This window comes from Hyperoodon ampullatus (assembly GCF_949752795.1).
Source record: "Hyperoodon ampullatus genome assembly, chromosome: 10".
Lineage (NCBI taxonomy): Eukaryota > Metazoa > Chordata > Mammalia > Artiodactyla > Ziphiidae > Hyperoodon > Hyperoodon ampullatus.
Window position 1 is genome coordinate 84,881,760 of NC_136923.1, and position 20,888 is coordinate 84,902,647.

The following is a 20,888-nucleotide window of genomic DNA, read 5'->3' on the forward strand; positions in this document are numbered from 1 at the left end:
TTAAAATTAACATTTAAGTAAATGTTCTTTGTATTAAAAGGGGGCATGGGTAAAAAAAAAAAAGCTCTACAGTTGGTACCCTTCAGTATCTCAAACCCCCTTGATTTTAAGATGCATAGGCAAGTCTTAAGGTTACATAAATTCAGTGTATCTCTGCTGGTGAGTACTGAGGTCAGTTCCTATTGCCTGAGCTACAATTCCATTTTAGGTAGACCAATTGACCTGAAGACAGCATTTTAATTATGAGATAATTCCCTGAATAACTCTAACCCGAATAAAGGCTTATTTTGGATTTTATGAATACGAAATTCCCTTACTTGAATTTTTACTATACGCTTTCTACCATTAGTGACTTCTAACACCTCAGCAATCATGTCACAACCGCCTTTAAGTAAAATTGTGGGTGGCTCTTAAAAGAGCCTTTTTTCAATTAGGAAGATTACTTTCTTTATGCTCTCTCCCCGCGGATGCGGCGGGCAAGCTGGATGTCCTTAGGCATGATGGTGACGCGCTTGGCGTGGATAGCACACAGGTTGGTGTCCTCGAAGAGCCCCACCAGGTAGGCCTCGCACGCCTCCTGCAGCGCCATCACGGCCGAGCTCTGGAAGCGAAGGTCGGTCTTGAAGTCCTGCGCGATCTCGCGCACCAGGCGCTGGAACGGCAGCTTGCGGATCAGCAGCTCCGTGGACTTCTGGTAGCGGCGGATCTCGCGCAGGGCCACCGTGCCGGGCCGGTAGCGGTGCGGCTTCTTCACGCCGCCCGTGGCCGGTGCGCTCTTGCGGGCCGCCTTGGTGGCCAGCTGTTTGCGCGGGGCCTTGCCGCCGGTCGACTTGCGAGCGGTTTGCTTAGTGCGAGCCATGACAAGTGACCACACACCCACTGTCCTGTTGCAGTCTTAGGCAGTTGTCTTTAAATATAGTTAGAAGCATCCTGATTGGTCTTGTAGTTTTTCAAAAGTACCGCGCGATAAAACCATTGGCTGAAAGGTGACCGGGAAGGAGAATTAATTACTAAAGAATCTGATTGGATGAATTCCTTTACCACCCATTCCCGGTGCCTTTTTTTGCCTCTGGGATCTGAAGGAATTTTCATACGTTCTATTTCATCCCGCCGCCAACTACAGCGTGCATAACGAGACACTTAAGGACCATGTTAACTTCCGATTCAGTTGATGAGTTCCCCTGATATTCTCAATATTCTCAGCGTGTCAATATTGACACGCTCGCGGGTTGTCAATACAGCTGGTCCACACACTAAACTGAGTACAATCGTTTTTTCTCCCCCAGACAGCTGGGGTAGGTTTAAATAAATCTCGAACCGCCAGGACTGCCACTTTCTCTGGTCATCACAGCTCCCCTAACCCTGAGTTTTTCTTTTGTGAAACTACATGGCAGTGTCACTGAGTGGATGATTCAAAAAATCACATGTAAAGACCGATTTGATGACAGATACACACTGGACTGCAGCCAAACTTTCGTCAGAAAAAAATAGATTTTTCTTAACTTTACAACCTTGAAAGCCCGAACAGGTTTATTACTGGCAAAAGGAAAATTTCTTTGCTTTTTGTTATTCTCAAGCCCGAGCGATGCTTCTGCCTCCTCTTTAGAAACGCTTTTGTTGACTACAGAAGTTTCACCCGGTATGCACTAAAATAATTCTTGTGGGAAGTCCAATTTCCCTGGAAGTCAGTGTTTTGACGTCACTCTGTCTTTAAAAAAACAGAGATAGATACCTGGCTACCAGCTTTTTTAATGAAAATGTAGATGGCTCTGAAAAGAGCCTCTAGACAGTTTATAAAAAAGAATTTCGTATTTTGTCTAGGCTTTACTTGCCCTTGGTCTTGCAGTGGCTCTCAGTCTTCTTGGGCAGCAGCACAGCCTGGATGTTGGGCAGGACGCCGCCCTGAGCGATGGTGACTTTGCCGAGCAGCTTGTTGAACTCCTCCTCATTATAGATGGCCAGCTGCAGGTGGCGCGGAATTACCCGCGTCTTGTTGTCGCGGGTCGGGCTGGCCGCCAGCTCCAAAATCTCGCCCATCAGGTACACTGGGGCCCCGACACCGACCCGTTTGGAGTAGTTGCCCTTACGGAGCAACCAGTGTACGCGATCTACTGGGAACTGCAAACCAGCTGGGGAAGATCGAGTTTTAGCTTTAGCTCGAATCTTGCCTACTTATTCACCACGTCCAGACGTAATCACCTTACACAACTTAACAACAAACATTGTGAGCAAAAGGAGAAAACGCTGGATGACATATGAACAAATCATTTTACAGACAGTACAGGGATGCCCCAGTAAGCTATCCGATTGGTCAAAAGTATGCTGTTTTTCTATCCAATAGAAAAACAAATTGTGTATCCCTTATTTGCATAAAATACGCCCCTCCCGCCCTTTTGTGACCCTGTTCTGCTCTATCCAATCAAAAGTAAGAACTCTTGATTGCTCGTTTGCATTGAACGACTATAAATAAATGGGTTCTGAACTCTTCTTATTAGTAATTTTAGTTGTGGAGGTGGACTAACGTTTACTACAGCTCTTCGGAAGAACTATGCCAGAGCCATCTAAATCTGCTCCGGCCCCTAAAAAGGGTTCTAAGAAGACCATCACTAAGGCGCAGAAGAAAGACGGGAAGAAACGCAAGCGTAGTCGTAAAGAGAGTTATTCCATTTACGTATACAAAGTTTTGAAGCAGGTCCACCCAGACACCGGCATCTCATCTAAGGCCATGGGTATCATGAACTCGTTCGTCAACGACATCTTTGAGCGCATCGCGGGTGAGGCGTCGCGCTTGGCGCATTACAACAAGCGCTCCACGATCACATCTAGGGAGATCCAGACGGCTGTGCGCCTACTGCTCCCTGGGGAGCTGGCCAAGCATGCTGTTTCCGAGGGCACCAAGGCCGTTACCAAGTACACCAGCTCCAAGTAAGTGCTTGTATAGGCACTCGACCCAAAGGCTCTTTTCAGAGCCACCCACTTTGTCGAAGAAGAGCTGAAACTTCTGTTTTTTTGATGATGAGTGCAATTCTCTACTGGTTATATTTACTTTCAGGTGTTTTTTCCCGTGGTATTGATAGTTGAAGCAATTTTGGAGCCAGAGCCCCAAGCGACTTGGAAGGTTTATCGGCTTTAAAACACATGAATTACTGTGTCGCATTACCCAAAAATCTCATCTTTTTCCCAAGGATTAAACTTCCAGATGCTTATTAAGCTGTTGGAAGTGTTCACTCCTTTCTACAAAGCCTCCTGAAATTTCTAATGGTGATGGGAATGTCCCTCCTTGGTAAGGAAGCGGTTAGGGGATTTCAGAGAGTAGAGACCCTCAGGAGATGATTATCCAGGCTGTCTTTTCAGGGGTGGGGGCGGGGGGTGAGGGGCGAGGGGGAGGGGTGGGGGCGAGGGGGAGGGGTGGGGGGAACGGGAAAGAGGGGTAAGGGGGCGAGGGGGAGTTGTGGGGGAGCGGGGTGGAGGTGTGAGGGGGGAGGGGATGTGGGGGAGCGGGAGGGGGAGAGGAGGGGTCCCTACGGAACAAAGGGCAGGTAGTGGCATTTTCTCCGGGAGCCTGAACTCCCCTGGGATTGTAGAAACAGTAAGCAAAATTGCTTATTGTTCCTTTAACAAGCTGTGGGCCCTTCTGTAGGGTACTACCTCAAGCCCTCTTCACACGGTTGAAGTGAGATTTTCTAATTTCGCATTAGAATTGTTTACTGATGGCAACAGCCAATCTAAAGCCGTTGCAATTTTTCTTTCATTTCTGAAATCTGGGCTCCCGTTTCTTGGGACATTTACCGTTCAGGGATGCCACTAGAAGAGCTTGAAAGGGTGGTACTCCAGCTCGAGGAGGGATAAAGGATTTGAATTTCCCGCCCTCCCCATCTGGTGTCACCTCGTCGCAGACCGGGAGGGCCCCCAGCTGGAGAGGAAAATGTGCTGATTTTTCTTGGAAACCTTTTTCAAAGAACCCGCGACTCCAAAAATAATCTCGATAGGAAGGGCCTTGATTGAGGAAAAGGAGTCAGTTGGGGCTGGGCTAGGCCTGGGGCTGGGGGAGGGGAAAAAGAGCCGGGAAAAGGGGCAGCAGTTGACTGCCTATTAAAAAGGTGGGGGAAAGTCTTTTCCTTTGGTTTATGAGCACCGTATGTAGGTGACATACAACAGTGTGTCTGGATGAAGAAGTAAAACTTGAAGTAGAATTTCTCAAAAAGGACCACTTTTAAAAGAAAATTTAAATTTAAATGATCTTTTCCCAGCTCCCACACAAATCAGCTGACCGCTATATGAGAAGCATTTCTTATCTAAGCTTACACAAAACATAGTTGTGAAAGAGAAGCTTGTCTTAGAAGTTGAAATTTTTGTTTTTTAGATTATAACTACCCCCCACCACCCCCGTAAAAAAAAATTATTGAACTCAAGCTGCAGTTTAAGAATAACTCCCTGGAGGGGTGAGATCTGGGAAATAATATCTCAGTCTCTTCAAAATGATCTCCTAAGGTAAGAATTATTTTTTCCCCATCTTGTCTTTCATAATATTTGCCTACTTGCTTGCTTCTATCTTTCTTCTCTCCTCTCTCCCGCTTCTTCCTAATAGTTGATATTTTACCTAAAACTATACCCTTAAATAAGAAGCCCAAACCAAAACCTGGGTCCCCTAACTCAAGGCTAGGCCCTTTTGACCTCTATACTGATACCTGGCTGATCTTTAACAAGCAAAAAGGAAATTAAAAATCAGATTCCTGGACTCAGGGCTAGACTCCAAAACTATGTGGGGAGTTGTGAGAAGCCAGAAAAAAAATTCATACATCTCCCCAGCTGATTCTGATGAGGCACCAACTTTGCTCATTTAAGTGTTTTTATGATGGCTGGTTTAGAATCCTAGTTGGAGAAATTCTAACATATGTGTCTCTTGGTCTTAATATATGTTGATTATCTTTATTCACTCAAATGGAGACTTCGGTATGACAGTGATCTTTTTTTTAAATAAACTTATCCTGGGCATTTTGGGTATTGTTATGAGACTCTAGATTTATTTAAATTTATGGTCTTAAGAGACCTCCCCCCCCTTCCCAGCCCCCTTCCCGCCTGGGGTAGAAGGAGGGCACTGCCTCATTGTCAGGTGGGCGTGGCATCCAAGTTTCTTGCTCAGCCTGTTTGACATTGACAGGGAAGAGGTGCCTCATTATTGCTGGGTAGGGGGTGGAAGTCCAGGATCCCCATGTGGCCTCTGTAGGAGGGGGAACAATTTTCTTCGGTTGGTCTAATAATTAAACTGATATGGCAGTGATGGGTTTCAGGGAAGACCTTCCCAAGATGTGCCACTTTGGCATGCAGAGAATTTAGAGCTGAAAGCAATAAAAGATGCAAGAAGATCCTCTGACCTTCCCCCTAAATGCCTAAAAGAATTTTAGATAGAGAACCTGTTCCAGGAAGGAAGCTCTCACCCTAGATAACTAGGTGTGAACGAGGTGTGCAGACAGGGGGGAACCTAGCAAAGACTGCTCATTAAATTTTTTTTCTGGGTGCCATTGTTTCTGTTTGGCCCAGCAAACATTTGTTCACAAAACATTTTATTTTTTTCATCTTCCTGTGAATTGCCTTCCTACCCTTTGAAGTCCCAAGCCCCTAACCTCTTCTCTCAGATGGCATAACAAGCCTCAACTGCCTAACTTGTCCTTGGGTCTCATTTTTCTTATTGTGTCCGACCCACAAATGAAATGAAATTTAATTTTTTCCTGTTAATTTGTCTCATGTCAGTTTAATTCTTAGACCAGCCAGAAGAACCTAGAAGGGTAGAGGAAAATTTTTTCCTGCTCAGCGACCCCAAGGGCACACCATGTCATCACCTAGAACACTCTGGCACTATTTATTTATGTTGAATAAATGCTAAATGTACATCTTTTTCGAGTTCTGTTGACCCTTCTAATTCACAGTGATTACTCTTCTCCATGTGCTCTTATAATATTTATTGCTTAAAACCTTCAGTTTTGGATGCAAAAAATGCTGTACTATTTAAACTTCAGGTATACATCCCCCCAGTTCCCCTCCCCCTGCCCTTTTCAAAAGAGTATGAAGTCTTCAAGGGAGCATCTGAGATACCTTTTTACATCTCCATCACGGGTTTTGAAACATTTCAGACACTGAGCCAGTGTTGATGTATATTGCTGTTGTCCATGGTGAAGATAATAATAAATAATAAAAAGGAAGTGAATATTGTTAAGAGAAAACGTCATAAGACTTGAGAGAAGGTAAAAAAGAAACAGGAAGTGAGCATCTTTACTCTCCTGCTTGGTTGCCTGGATCAAAATATAGTTCTCTGACCGAGTTGGTTTAGAAGTAATTTTCTCACACTCAGGCTCTTGTTCCTTTTACCATCCTGTTAGTTAGAAGACTTTTACGCTGGAGTCCTCAAAAATACCTGAAATAGGGCTTCCCTGGTAGCGCAGCGGTTGGGAGTCCGCCTGCCGATGCAGGGGACACCGGTTTGTACCCCGGTCCGGGAAGATCCCACGTGCCGCGGAGCGGCTGGGCCCGTGAGCCATGGCCGCTGGGCCTGTGCGTCCGGAGCCTGTGCTCCGCAGCGGGAGAGGCCACAACAGTGAGAGGCCCGCGTACCGCAAAAAAAAAAAAAAACCTGAAATAGTAATCCGCCTCCATCTGGGCCCCATCTATTTCTATTTCATGGACCATTAAAAGAAAAAACAGCAAGATCTCCCTCGGTAATTTCTCTTAATTTTATGTTCCTCGACATGAGAGCTTAAGACCAAACACTCTGTAGTAATATTAATATAGTGTTTTATAGTAATATACTGTAATCTCATTTTGAGTATTTATGTGCTGTGGGGTGTTTGTTCTCTCTCATTTCTTAGGAGTCCTTATGTGCTGCAAAATTTTCACTCTAACTGCAAGAAGTTCAGTGCGATATGGAGAATGATGGAGGAGTTTTCTAAAGTAATTAGAATCCTGTGTGTGGTAGCCAAGTGAAAAAAAGAGGGAGGGTAGGAAGATTAAGAGTGTCACCGGGAACGATGACAAAGTTTTTCAGCCAGGATTTTGTTGTCCTTGGTCCCATTAACCTTGGCAAAGGCAAACAAGCTGGGTCTCTCAGTTTCGCAATCTCTAAAATGAGGACAGTACTCACTCTACATACCTCCCAGGTGATCCTGGAAGGCCTCATAGGTAAGCTATGAATGAAACGGAAGACTTGCTGGATCTTCCAGTTCTTGCCTTCAGTTTTCATTGTTCAGATAGTTTAAGACTTGGGCCAGGACAAAAAATTATTTGTTTCCTCTTCTCCCTCTTTCCTGTCAAAAGACTTAAAGAGTTAGAAGAGTTAAAGTAACACTGGGCATAGAAGTAACTCCCTCTTAAATATTATGTTTCGAAACTGTTCTGCGTTTATTCCTTTCCAAAAATCATGAGTCACAATTTCAAGAGCAAAAAGTCAGAACAATACGAAGAATCACTCCTGCTTCTGATTGCATTTAAGAACAGTGCTTTGAAAAAACCAAACAGACTCCATTATTAACAGTATTGAAAGCCCACCAGACTGTATGAAATTGGAGCAAAGAGAAAACTCACACTAGACGGAAGCCTTATATGCAAATGAAGGATGCAGGTTCTGATTTCCCATTGGTTGTTAAATAGTAGCCAATGGGAGAATAGCACAAGCCTACCTCTGGTTAGTATAAATATTGCTCTCGCCGCTGTTTTATTTATTGTTTGCTTTTTATTTTGAAGGCTTGTGAGTTGTGGTCTATTAGTTATGTCTGGTCGTGGTAAACAGAGCGGCAAGGCTCGTGCTAAGGCTAAGACCCGCTCCTCGCGAGCTGGGCTCCAGTTCCCCGTAGGCCGGGTGCACCGCCTGCTCCGCAAGGGTAACTACTCCGAGCGTGTCGGTGCCGGGGCGCCGGTGTACCTGGCGGCGGTGCTGGAGTACCTGACGGCCGAGATCCTGGAGCTGGCGGGCAACGCGGCCCGCGACAACAAGAAGACGCGCATCATTCCGCGCCACCTGCAGCTGGCCATCCGCAACGACGAGGAGCTTAACAAGTTGCTGGGGCGCGTGACCATCGCTCAGGGCGGTGTCCTGCCAAACATCCAGGCGGTACTGCTCCCCAAGAAGACTGAGAGCCACCACAAGGCCAAGGGCAAGTAAAGTGTTATTTTTTTGCACGGCATTTTTGTTTTCCATTATCCAAAAAAAAAAAAAAAAAGGCAACTTACAAAGGCTCTTCTCAGAGCCACCCACCTTTTTCGTTTAAAGAGCTTGTTATGCTTTTCAGTTTTGCCCATATGAGGGTTGTGACATCAGGCGAAAAATGACAGCTAATAAGTGAGTGTCCCGAGGGAAATCAGTAAAGAATATATGCGAAATGACTAGCTTTAGAGGAAAGCCACACGAGTTTAAATTGACCGGATTAACTACAGGTGAATCAGTTTATAGTCAAACTACTTTCCTCTTTGTTTCAGCAGTGACTTTTGGAAAGTTTTTGCACTGGAGTGAGGAAAGTATACTCACTTTCAGTGTAGTGAAAAGCGCTGTATTCTTCAAAGTTAACCTTCAACATTTTTTGTTGACTTGAACACCCAAAACCTCTGCATCTATTCAACTTTATAAAAACATTACACATTTCCTGAAGGGATTGAGTAAATTACAGATCCTTGGTACTTCGCGCTCGTGTCAGAAACATCTTCCTGACTCCACAATGTGTGCCAGACTCAAGAAAATCTGAGTATCATTTTAGATGCAGCCCATCTAATTTTTCTAAGCACTTCCAAAATATCTGGTGATTATACTTTTAAAAAAAGAAAAGTGAGGGCTTCCCTGGTGGCGCAGTGGTTGAGAGTCCGCCTGCCAATTCAGGGGACACGGGTTCGTGCCCCGGTCCGCGAAGATCCTATATGCCGCGGAGCGGCTGGGCCCGTGAGCCATGGCCGCTGAGCCTGCGCGTCCGGAGCCTGTGCTCCGCAACGGGAGAAGCCACAAGAGTGAGAGGCCCGGGTACCGGGAAAAAAAAAAAACAAAAAACCCACAAAAAAAATCAATCCGTTGGCGGTGCCCGCGTTGCTTTGTGTAATTTTGCCGTACGTTTTAGAAGCGAAAGCGTAAATAAAATGACGTCAGGGTGTCGGACTCGCTATAGTTAAACGGCAGGGTTTAGGATTCACTCACCAACCCGAAAGCAGCTCTTAATTCTTCCGGGCCAGGCACAGAAATGGACCAATCCGAGGAGGGCTCGGGTACTTTTGAATGTTCTTGGGTCCAATAGTTGGTGGCCTGGCTGTATAAAAGAAGGGCGGCTGAATGCTTTCCACTGGTATTTGGGCGAACACTTATTGTGAGGCTTTGTCATGGCTCGTACTAAGCAGACCGCTCGCAAGTCTACCGGCGGCAAGGCGCCACGCAAACAGCTGGCCACCAAGGCGGCTCGCAAGAGCGCGCCGGCTACGGGCGGCGTGAAGAAGCCGCACCGCTACCGGCCCGGTACAGTGGCCCTGCGCGAGATCCGCCGCTACCAGAAGTCCACGGAGCTGCTGATCCGCAAGCTGCCGTTCCAGCGCCTGGTGCGCGAGATCGCGCAGGACTTCAAGACCGACCTTCGCTTCCAGAGCTCGGCCGTGATGGCGCTGCAGGAGGCGTGCGAGGCCTACCTGGTGGGGCTTTTCGAGGACACCAACCTGTGTGCTATCCACGCCAAGCGCGTCACCATCATGCCCAAGGACATCCAGCTTGCCCGTCGCATCCGTGGTGAAAGAGCGTAAACTTCTTTTTCCATTAAGTGCCAATCTTAAACCCAAAGGCTCTTTTCAGAGCCACCTACAACTTCATTTTGAAGAGCTGTACCGTAGGCAAGTAAAATTCTCCCCTTAATGAGGGTGGGTTAGGGTAGAATTCTTCCTGTCCCAACCCCTTCCGCCACAGCCAAACATTCCTGGAGTTGTAAGTGTGAGGCGAGGGTCTAACCATATTTCCTTAACAGGTAGCCATCCAGGCATAGTTTATCAAACATTATTTAATTATGACCCTGCTTGTAAATAGTCCAGTTGATTGCATTGCTGTATCTCACATTGCTTTTGTCTCTTCTAGGGCTATGTACCATGGTATGCTATGCTGTACAATTTTTTCACAATTCTTTGCTGTAGTTGTTACTCAAATATAGGACTTTGGCCATTTGACTCTGATCTTGCTTTTACGTTTTTTCGGTTTGGGGATTCAGTACTGGGTGAATAGTGACACATGGGATAGTGACCAAATGTGAGAAGAAAAATAACCTTTGTATTGTGTAGCTTTTACACTATATTTTACAAACTATAAAACAATACAGAATGCTGAAAGTCATGACAGCCACCAATTCCGAAGGCTTTGCTTCAGTTTTTTCCATACCTTATTCCTAGTAGTCTCTGCCTACCTCTGAGATGAGAATTGATTCACCTTGCTAAAATGATTTGCCCAACTCCCACCTACAACAAAACTCAAAATACACAGAAGAGTAATGTGTGTTGTGTTGTTCACTTGGATTTATTTACATTTCAGGGTTTCAATAAAAACTTTTGGTTTACAAAATAATTTTTTTTTAAATGACAAAAGATATTTCTCTCTGTGTATGTTGTTTTATTTTAACATTTTATTTTTTTCCAGACTGGTATAAGCCTCTGCCTGGCACAGACCTTTGTTACCCATGTAAGGGGTCTGTCAGAGGAACCAATGCCCTTGGCTTAAACCAAGATGATTTTCCCCTCAGCTCTTGGCCCCTGCTGAAGTCCAGGTATCTTGGTTTTTCTTGTTTATTGCTGTGCTGGCTCTTATAGTACACTGTTTGGCTTTTTCCTTTAATATTTTATGTATCTTGGGGAAAAAGTGTTTTATGTACAGGGCCTGATAGGATAGCTTTTAAAAAGTAAAAGTGCCCATTGCTGTCTGAGGATCAGATAGGCAGGGGACAATGACTGGGACTGGCTGATCCTTCCCCTCCCCAGCCAAGGAACATGGATATGGCTTTAAGTCTTCATTTACTTGAGCCCCTCAACAGAACAACTGTGCAGTATCTAGGGATAAGAGGTTAACACAGTCTTACAATTCATAACCTTGATAATTTTTCTAGGGTATACTGTGCAAGCTGGCAGCATTTGGATGCTAGCTTACCCGGGTTCATATCCCAGCTTTACTACTTAATGTGTCATCTTAAATCAATTTCTCCATCATCAGAAAAATGGGGGTAACACTACCCACTTCGTAGGGTTGTTATTAGAATAATATGCATCAAGTTTGGGACACATAGCATTATATAAATGCTATTAATTTTCCTGAACTGTGTATCATTTTCTCTCATACTCTAGGATTTTTCAAAATTTGAAATAAAAAATTTAGCTTCTAAATTTCCTTTTTATTTGGCATTAGTTACTTGCGTAGATTCTGCTCAGTTTAGAAATAAAATTCAGCAGACATTTTAAAATCAAACGTGGAAGAAAATCAAATTTGTGAAAAAAAATTTACTGAACACTTTGAGCAGGGGGGTGGTGCCAGCATTTTAATATCATTGCATTAAGCATCTGTTATTTTATATTAGGGGAGTGACTGAGGTCGGGCTGAAGACAAAAGGGGGTGTTTAATGTACCGAATGTATCTTTTAAATGGCTGCTACAAGGTCTTCAATCAGAAAGGGTTTTTCTCACCCAGGCCCACAGAGTGATGTTATACCACAGGTTGAAGTTTACAGCTAATGCTGTTGGAGTCTAGAATGAGTTTTGATTTGTTATAAAGACTCTCAAAGGAAAGGAGGAGGAAGTCAAGGTCAGGGTAAATTTTTCAGACTTAAAAATTTAGTAGTAGCCTTTCCAGTTGTCCCAGTAGAAGTGAGTTACTGCTCAATGAGTGTTTTCAAGAGATTTAACACAATAGTGGGAAACTGGTATGGAGATTTGAACAGCACCCCAGGCTCGGCTACAGGAAAGCTAGAAGCCTGAGGTTGTCAGTGCACCTTGGGAGAGGGCCCAAAGGAACATATTTGGACCCACCATGTTTAACATGTCGTATGAAAACAAAACAATGCTTTGATGCTTTGTGCTTTTTTAGATGCTGTGATTTAAAAATCAGTCCTCATGAGTAAATGCATCTTTGTGTGATTGATACTGTGTTAGGAGTAAAGATGAGACCTTAGGGCAATATCTCAAGTCCAGGAAGAATCTTTAAGAAATAATACCAACTGAAAACAAGTCACATTTATATAGGACTTCATGGGCCAATCTCTGTTCCAATGCTTTGCTTACAGTAGCTAAATTAAATCTTCACTAGAGTTCCATCAGTGTTATCATTACCCAGTTTTACACATAAAGAAAACAAAGGCAAGGTTAAAGGTCACACAGCTGTAGGGAAGGAAAAATAACTTTCCCTCTACGAGACCCCTGAAATAAAAGACAGATTAACAAGAGAAAAACAAAACAGAAATAACATGTAGCCCTCATGTATACGTGGGAGATACGCAGGGAAAAATGAGTAACTCCTCGAGGTGGCTTAAAATTCAGACTTAAACACCATCTTAATAGAGAAAAGGGGTTGGCGGGTGGTATGTATGTAGGCCTCTTAGGGGAGAGTAAATAATTTTTAGGAAAGATGATTGGGCCCTTAGAAGAATAGATGGGAGAGGTATGGCAGGATCAAATAAAATTATGTTTAAGGCAGGACAAGAAAATTTCTAAACATAAAATTTTCTCTCTGCTTATTTGGGCCACTACCCCTCTTTAGTGTGCATTGTGCACATTACAGATTGACCAGACTTCCTTAGAAGACACAGGAATGCCTGCTTCATTGAAAAGAGCCATTTTCTCCTGGTTCCAGCAAGGTAACTCCTTAGGAGATAACATTCCTTTCTCAATCCTGTAAGGGATTGTGATGCCCCACTACTCACCTTGTACGTGAAGGTCTGGACTATGTAGAATCAATATATAACTTTGATATATGATTCTTTGTCTCAAAAACTTATATAACTGTGCTTTGACCTCTGACAAGCAGAATAGTCCTCAGAGTTTTCTGAAAGACTGTCTCCCAGGTTATAATCCTCAGGTTGGCTCTAATAAAATCCTCTATTTCTTTCTTAGATTGACAATTAATTTTTGTGGACAATAGTTTGTGCCAAGGTTTGTCTGGGTGTGGTGTCAATTTTTAGTGTCCTTTCCTCAGATAAGTGTCACTCTTCCCTAGTTAATGAAACTCCTTGGGAAGGGATTTATGACAATTGAGTTCCTTTTGGAGGATCTGTCTTTAGGCAGATAATGGGAGTTCAGAGAAATCTTCCCTCTGCATTTGCTGTTTTTCTGCTACAGTTCAAAATAATCAACATACCTATAAGGGAGGGAAAATAACTTTCCTTCTACCCTTCTAAGTTCTTGGCTGAGAACCACTGTATAAAAGGTAGATTAACAAGAGAAAAGCAAACAGAAGCTTAATAACATGTATACCTCACATAGGCTTGAGAAATACCTAGAAAAACTGAGTAAACTCCCAAAATTGGCCCAAGCCACCACCTTAAATACCATCTTCAGCTAAGAAGTGGGTGGGAGCCAGTTATGAGAGGTTACCAGGGAAAGGAACAAGGAGGGTAAGGTTGTTATAAAGAATTAAGTCTAGTGCCTCCTCATTGATGAGATCCTCTGGTGATTTAGTCATCCTTCTCTTCCCGGTACAGAGAAAAAGACACAAATTAAAATTCCCTTTATAAATGTAAATGTCCCTCACAAAAGAGTAAATTCTACTCTGTTTTTAGAAATGTTTTTGTGTATGGTGTTTTTAAAAAAATAATCAGCTCAAAAATAGTCCTGCCAAAGAAGCATATGGGAGTGGGGGAATGGGGAGTCATATTCTGCTACCCTTAGCAACTAACAGTCACTTCCTCCCGAATGAGAAAGTACAGTATTTGCCATAAAATACTGTATAAGCCTCCACTAAAATTCTCAGGCGAAGAAATAAACAGCCTCAGATGCAGAGCAAAGGGAGCAAAACAATCCAGAGTTTAAAAGTGAATCTCTTTACTAGCTTCTCTCTCCCACATAGTCATTGGATCACTGCCGAGAGGGGCGGAGCCAAAGGGGCGCTGTCAGTGCCTCTTTTCCCTCCTGCGCTTTCAGTTCTCAACGAGGTCCGACTATAGCTTATAATTACTTTTGACCAAGCAGTGGCCTATTGCATCCTGTACGTTTGCGACAACTTAGGTAATCATGTCTGGACGCGGCAAAGGCGGTAAGGGTCTGGGTAAGGGAGGTGCTAAGCGCCACCGCAAGGTTCTGCGCGACAACATCCAGGGCATCACCAAACCCGCTATCCGCCGCCTGGCCCGGCGTGGCGGCGTGAAGCGCATTTCCGGTCTCATCTACGAAGAGACCCGCGGGGTGCTGAAGGTATTCCTGGAAAACGTGATCCGGGACGCCGTCACCTACACCGAGCACGCCAAGCGCAAGACTGTCACCGCCATGGACGTGGTCTACGCGCTCAAGCGCCAGGGACGCACTCTCTACGGCTTCGGCGGCTAAAGTCTTATTCTATACATTTTTTTAAAGGCCCTTTTCAGGGCCGCCCACCTCCGCTCAGGAAGAACTGTACGCGACTTCCGTGTTCAAAACGTATCTATTGGGAAAAAAAGTTCTGTTTTAAGGCTAACGTGGCCTTAACTACAGGCCAAACTGTTCGCTTTCACTGCCGGTCTCCATCAGCCAATCTTTGGGCACCTGCTAGGAGTAGCGGTACCTTCGCCTAATCAGGCTGCAAGGGCTCGCTTGTGGGTGGGGCTAACGCTGGACTAAGGAAAGCTAATGAAGAAGGGTTTGGAAGTCCCGGTAACCTCGATGAAGGACTTATGGCCCGGTGTCCCCGGCTTTTTCTAGAGGGAGGGATTCTGCCTACCCAACATCGTCTGTAAAAGGAGCATCAATTGCCAGCCCGAGTTTCGTCGAGGAGGCAGTTCCTTTCCTGGGAAGCGGGCATTACTGAATCGCCGCCGATCTTGTTTTTGGTCCTGGGAGGGTTCAGAAAATACTTGTACAAATTGCCAGAACCTGCGAGGGTGCTGCTTCCCTCACAAGGACTCAGAAGCCAGATCAATTAAAATACATTGCCAGCAAGACGCCAGCTGTTAGTCCCTAATGTATTTGCCTTTAGCAATGTCAGGAAAGATCTACCTTCCATGATCTCTCTCTTCCCAGCACCTCCCCGTCCTCCGCTGGGTCGCGCCCCAGACCTTGGCCTCAGGTACCTCTAGAATTTGAGCCAGGCATCATGCTGAGTGTCGTCACCCCCCGTAAAGCCAGTGATCTCGGGTTTAAAAATGCCTCGGCATTGCTGATTTTCATCCTCAGGCTGGGGGCCCTCCCTAAACCTCTAGCTGAGCAGAGTTTGTAAATTCCCATTTACTAGACTAAGGGATTCTGTTCTGAACTCCTAGGCCTCTGTCAGGTCCTTTGAGGTTGTCGGAGAAGCTCCTTCCTTTGTGGTTGAGTGGCTCTTAGGTGGCTCTCTTGCACTTCCACCTTCCTTCCAGCTCCTCTCTTTCCTCTGTCTGCAGTAAACTGTATTTTTTTAAATGAAACTTTCAAACATGACAACATGGTTATTATAAAAGGTTTTTTAAAGTATGTCCTCAAATTGATAAACCAGCTAACTGAATAATCAGCATCTTTGATTTAATGTTTGAAAAGGGTGTACTGATGGCTGCTCTAGAAAACATTTTGCTGCCTGGTTACTCTGCTAATGTCTCTCTCTTGACACCTACTGACTAGGTGGTTGGGAAAGCGAGATTCTAAAGTTCAGGTGAGAGGTCTGGACTAGATAAAAATTTGGGGGCTCATCAACATACAAACGGTGAGACTGGATGAGATCACTAAGAACTTAAACATGCTTTAATGCAGCCCATTGTTTGTAATAGTAAATGAGTGGAAACAATGTAAATTGTCATGAGGAGGGACCAGATAAAGAAAATATTATCTATATCCATAAAATGGTGTTTTGGTTCAGCCTGCTATAATAAAAACACCATAGACTGTGCTTTAACAACAAACATTTCTCACAGTTCTGGAGACTGAAGTCCAAGATCAAGGCACTGGACAGATTCAGACAGATCTGGTGTCTGATGACCCATTTCCTGCTTCATAGACTGCTGTCTTCCCTTGTGTCCTTTCATGGCAGAGTTGAATGAATGCATGCATGAATTTTCTACACAAGCGCTCAGGCCCTCTCCCCCCGCCCCCCAGCCCACCAGAGGGCTGGCATAATTGATCCCCCATCTACAATTCCTTGACTTGGCACTGCCTGAATCAGTCAGCATGCCAGGTTTTCTCTGGCTCTTAGGAATGATGCAGGAGTGGCAAATCAGGCAGCATTATCTTTGTTCTGAACAAGGACTTCATGACTGTTAGGCCTGAGGAAGGCTCACAGGTTTTTCACTCAGGTAGTGGGTGTGACTAAAATGAGTGTGATACTATCTACACGGCTTATGAACTAAAAAAGACAGGCCAACCATAACAGAAGCTGGTCTATGGAGCAACCACACCTCTCTCCAGTGTAGGAAAACTATCCACACACTTCATTACATACGCTCTGAATGGAGGACAGGAAATTCTAATTTGCTTACTGATGTACCCCAATGCCTACAACAGTATCTGGCACATTACATGAAATCAATACATATCTCCTGACGGACACCAGGACACCAGCTAAGGAAAACATAAAGTGACCACTCTCCCAACCAGGACCATTTTTGCTCCTCTGGTCATCTAGAATGCAGCCTTGAACTCTCCCCATTGTCAGTTTAAATTAAGCCAGGCTCTGTACTTTTATCATTCCCTCCAAAATCTTGGAGGACAGTTATCAGGTGGGAAATGGGACCAAAAAAGCTAGGAGAAATACTGACTGAAACTAACACACTGAGGCTGAAATCAGCCTTCTATAAAAATGATACAAAAAGGAACCCAATGACAGAGGCATTTGTGAATATCTTTTTAGATGAGGATAAGCTGTTTCCCTTTTAGCCAACTTCAAGTGAATTCACATCCTTTCTCCAGCTGAGTTCTAAAGTCTGGTGTGCTACTGGAACATATAACTGGACTAGAGACATTCTTGCTTAAAAACCTCCTGTGGCTATAATGACAGACTAGACCAAGCAGGCCATACTTTCAACTTTAGCAAGAGAACCTCTTCACAGACCAACAGTGCCTACCCTACAAACAATCTCCTGCTACCCTGCCTGGTGATTATGTGTGTGTGTGTGTGTGTGTGTGTGTATGTATATGTGTATATGTATATGTATGTGTATATATATACATATACACACACACACATACACATACATTTACATATATACATATATGTAAAACAGCTTTATTGGGATATAACTTACATACCATAAAATTCACCCACTTTAAGTGTACAACTCAATGAATTTTAGTATATTTACTTAGTTGTACAACCATCACTACAATCTATTTAATTTTAGAACATTTCCATCACCCTAATTTCCATTCCTCTGTGAAGTAAAGAAAAAAGTACAGCTAACTGCTGAGGGCCGTGTTGACACTGAAAGAGAAGGAAGCGCGTTTTCTTCGTAAACGAGATTTTAATTTCGCCTGAATTCAGTGCCCTGGGTTTGCTGGCAGTCTGAATTCGGTTTCCCCTTCTGCCTAACACGTCAGAGATTATTTTTTTAGAGACAAATCATCCTATTAGCGGCGGTAATTTCAGTACTGTTCTCAGGACATGACTGAGAGCCATTCAGATGTCTCGTCGGAGTCTATTTCATAACCCGTAAAAACACAAATTTAAAAAATTCTCTAAACAGGGGCTTTGGCGTTTCTCGCCCGATTTCCCATCCCCCAAATTTGGGTCGCCGCGGGGAACCACATGAGATCATCAGTTCTGATTGGTTGAAATCTATGGATGGGGCTTGCTGATTGGGCAGTGCTTCTCTTTGTTCCTACAAACCGATTCAAGTTTCTCGCCATACTTGGTTCTTTTCCACTTTTCTTTAGTAAGTTGGAGTACCATCTTTCCCCCCTACCTGTGTCCAGGGAATGGAGGCGAGAGCAGGAGTTACGTGGATATATACAGACATTAATTTTCGCAGTGTTTTCTGACTCGGGGATGTCTTAGTAGTTTTCATTTTAACCACACCATTGAGCTGCAGACTCCTGTGCCTTGGCTAATGGTTACAGCTTTCTTTTATGAGTAGTTGGGTGGCCCTGAAAAGGGCCTTTGGTTGAGAAATGCTAATTCTTGATGGCGAAATCGGAAAGCTTAACCGCCGAAGCCGTACAGAGTGCGTCCCTGGCGCTTAAGCGCATAGACCACGTCCATGGCGGTGACAGTCTTGCGCTTGGCGTGCTCGGTGTAGGTGACGGCGTCCCGGATCACGTTCTCTAGGAACACTTTCAGCACCCCCCGGGTCTCTTCGTAGATGAGACCGGAGATGCGCTTCACACCGCCACGCCGGGCCAGGCGGCGGATGGCGGGTTTGGTGATGCCCTGGATGTTGTCGCGCAGAACCTTGCGGTGGCGCTTAGCGCCTCCCTTACCCAGACCCTTGCCGCCTTTGCCGCGTCCAGACATGGTTTCGAGAGAAGCAAACCAACAGCAACTGACAAAGAAGGGGAGAGCGGATCTTTATATACCTACCACCTCTCCCCCGCCCAACCCCGCCCAACCCCGCCCCCCAAAGAGAGAATGGAAAGCGCGCAAACCGGAAGTGTGACGCCAACAGTCCCCTCCCTTAATCCCGCCTCCAAGCCTCGAGAACTCCCGCGGAAGGGCGGGGAGGGCGGGGCGGCTGGGGCAGGTGGGAAGAGGTCAGTTTGACCAATAGCCTTTGCTTCCTTGACTGGGCTACTGTTTTAACTACAGTACTTGGAGGAATTAGGCTTAGAGGAAACATGATTCCAAATATCCTAAGTAGAAGAAATACTTAAAAAGGCGAAAATTTATTATCAATAAATTTACATAATCGTAAAAATATCAAGATCAAAGTTAGAAACGTAAAAATGTTTATACTCATACTATTCCTGTTTGTTTCACAACTAATACAAGGACATGTTTTAAAATGCTCTGCAAATGCCAATCATTTTGGGTGCCTCTGAAACTCTGGCTCTTTACTAAGGTAAGAGAAAACAGTACTATTTACATAAACACTTATAAAGGGCCAGTGTGTTCGCATACGCAGTGGATATTTAGACAAAAATTATCCCATAATCCGACAAGTGTTGATGCATGTCTTTTCATTCCCAAGTAGATGCAGTTATACTGAACAACTTGAGTTGGAAAGTTAGTTTCTTACAGCCTTTACTTGAAAACGTGGGTGGCTCTGAAAAGAGCCTTTGGTTGAAGTTTCAGAGAAAAGCAGTAATTATGCCCGCTCCCCGCGGATCCGGCGGGCTAACTGGATGTCCTTGGGCATGATGGTAACACGCTTAGCGTGGATGGCACACAGATTGGTGTCCTCGAAAAGACCCACCAGATAGGCTTCGCATGCCTCCTGCAGTGCCATTACCGCCGAACTCTGGAAGCGCAGGTCGGTTTTGAAGTCCTGGGCGATCTCACGCACAAGGCGCTGAAAAGGCAGTTTACGGATAAGAAGCTCCGTGGACTTTTGGTAGCGGCGGATCTCGCGCAAGGCCACCGTGCCGGGTCGGTAACGGTGAGGTTTTTTCACGCCGCCGGTGGCCGGCGCACTCTTGCGAGCCGCCTTGGTGGCCAGCTGCTTGCGAGGCGCTTTGCCACCAGTAGACTTACGAGCAGTTTGCTTAGTGCGAGCCATGACAAGTGACAGGTACACAGACGTAGCGAATACTAGCGCAAAAACATCACCCAGCAGTTTGCTAGTATTTATAGTACCTAAGGTGAAGTGATTGGGCGAGAAAAATGTTTGAATATTACGTTACAGGCTCTGATTGGCCTACATTTAAACGTTCCAAAAACCGTGCAGTTTCGTTGGCCACTACGTTATATCCTCGGCTCTTTTCAAATTTTTTTGTTTTTCCGACCACGATTTTCATGAGAACGCAATGCCTTGGGCGTTACCTTTTCGAAAAAACAGACCTTAACTTCATTGGTAGTGTAGTTCTGTGTACTTATTTAGGTTCGAGGGGAGGGGAGATTGAGGGAATATTGCCCTTATGTACTCTACATTCCCTGCTCGATAACTCGATAACGGATTATAAATTTCCAAAACCATTTCACAAAAAAAGAAATCCCTCTGTAACGCTTAAACTGAGAAACTTCTTTGAAACCAGAAGATGTAAACTCAAGCATAGCAAAATCAAACTAGCGTTTCCAGAAATATTTCCTGTAACAAGGTACTTCTTTGTTAAGTGTTTATGCTCTGACTTTACACTTGGAACTTACTGAAACTTAAGTTTTCTAAAGTTTAGAATACATTTAGCCGGGTACAACGCCAGACACATAATCACGGTATGCGCGACGTCTCAGAGTTTACCTAGGAGGAGCAAGCGATGGACTAGGGCCTATGAATGGATTACGGACCAAAACGAGGACAGCTTAATACTGCCAACGACTGTCCCTATACGTCACGCAAAATAGTCGACTTTAAGAACAGCGAATGAGAACCTTTTATACGAAGAGGCGGTAACCCAGATTCTACCTTCTCATTGGCTAAGTTTATTAAACTGGGTAGCCATTAAAAAAGGAGATCTAGCATCCTTCATTTGCATGGAGCGTTTCTATTGCATTGGAAGCTGTTTAACCCATTAGACACGGGAGGTACAAATTATTATCTAAATAAGAAAATTCTGCATGCATATTTTCTCTTTTAAAACCTTTGTCTGATTAGAAGCCACGTTTATTACTCTAAGAAAAGTTTATGTCTTTCCAGAAATTTTCACTTACAAAAACTTCACCTTGG

The 20,888-nt window shown here is 44.5% G+C and overlaps 7 protein-coding genes and 1 pseudogene across 8 annotated transcripts; 4 read left to right on the forward strand and 4 right to left on the reverse strand.

Moving 5' to 3' along the window:
- Positions 1 to 448: 448 nt before the first annotated feature.
- Positions 449 to 859, reverse strand: H3C3 (H3 clustered histone 3; the record flags this gene model as incomplete). Its single annotated transcript, XM_079713850.1, has 1 exon — positions 449 to 859. One exon carries the CDS (start codon positions 857 to 859, stop codon positions 449 to 451), a length of 411 nt encoding a protein of 136 aa, XP_079569976.1.
- Positions 860 to 1,824: 965 nt separating this feature from the next.
- LOC307058999 (histone H2A type 1-D-like) lies at positions 1,825 to 2,223 on the reverse strand (annotated as a pseudogene). Its single transcript has one exon. The product of its transcript is annotated as a histone H2A type 1-D-like (transcript).
- A 325-nt stretch (positions 2,224 to 2,548) lies between these two features.
- Positions 2,549 to 2,929, forward strand: LOC307058540 (histone H2B type 1-B-like; the record flags this gene model as incomplete). Its single annotated transcript, XM_079712044.1, has 1 exon — positions 2,549 to 2,929. The coding sequence occupies one exon, from the start codon at positions 2,549 to 2,551 to the stop codon at positions 2,927 to 2,929; it is 381 nt and encodes a 126-aa protein (XP_079568170.1).
- A 4,830-nt stretch (positions 2,930 to 7,759) lies between these two features.
- Positions 7,760 to 8,220, forward strand: LOC307058539 (histone H2A type 1-B-like; the record flags this gene model as incomplete). The annotated part of the gene is made up of 1 exon (XM_079712043.1): positions 7,760 to 8,220. The coding sequence occupies one exon, from the start codon at positions 7,760 to 7,762 to the stop codon at positions 8,150 to 8,152; it is 393 nt and encodes a 130-aa protein (XP_079568169.1). The 3' UTR covers positions 8,153 to 8,220.
- Positions 8,221 to 9,348: 1,128 nt separating this feature from the next.
- H3C2 (H3 clustered histone 2) lies at positions 9,349 to 9,759 on the forward strand (the record flags this gene model as incomplete). The annotated part of the gene is made up of 1 exon (XM_079712041.1): positions 9,349 to 9,759. The coding sequence occupies one exon, from the start codon at positions 9,349 to 9,351 to the stop codon at positions 9,757 to 9,759; it is 411 nt and encodes a 136-aa protein (XP_079568167.1).
- Positions 9,760 to 14,208: 4,449 nt separating this feature from the next.
- On the forward strand, positions 14,209 to 14,520 carry H4C2 (H4 clustered histone 2; the record flags this gene model as incomplete). Its single annotated transcript, XM_079712045.1, has 1 exon — positions 14,209 to 14,520. The coding sequence occupies one exon, from the start codon at positions 14,209 to 14,211 to the stop codon at positions 14,518 to 14,520; it is 312 nt and encodes a 103-aa protein (XP_079568171.1).
- A 3,751-nt stretch (positions 14,521 to 18,271) lies between these two features.
- H4C1 (H4 clustered histone 1) lies at positions 18,272 to 18,583 on the reverse strand (the record flags this gene model as incomplete). The annotated part of the gene is made up of 1 exon (XM_079712046.1): positions 18,272 to 18,583. One exon carries the CDS (start codon positions 18,581 to 18,583, stop codon positions 18,272 to 18,274), a length of 312 nt encoding a protein of 103 aa, XP_079568172.1.
- Positions 18,584 to 19,373: 790 nt separating this feature from the next.
- H3C1 (H3 clustered histone 1) lies at positions 19,374 to 19,784 on the reverse strand (the record flags this gene model as incomplete). Its single annotated transcript, XM_079712042.1, has 1 exon — positions 19,374 to 19,784. One exon carries the CDS (start codon positions 19,782 to 19,784, stop codon positions 19,374 to 19,376), a length of 411 nt encoding a protein of 136 aa, XP_079568168.1.
- Positions 19,785 to 20,888: the final 1,104 nt, after the last annotated feature.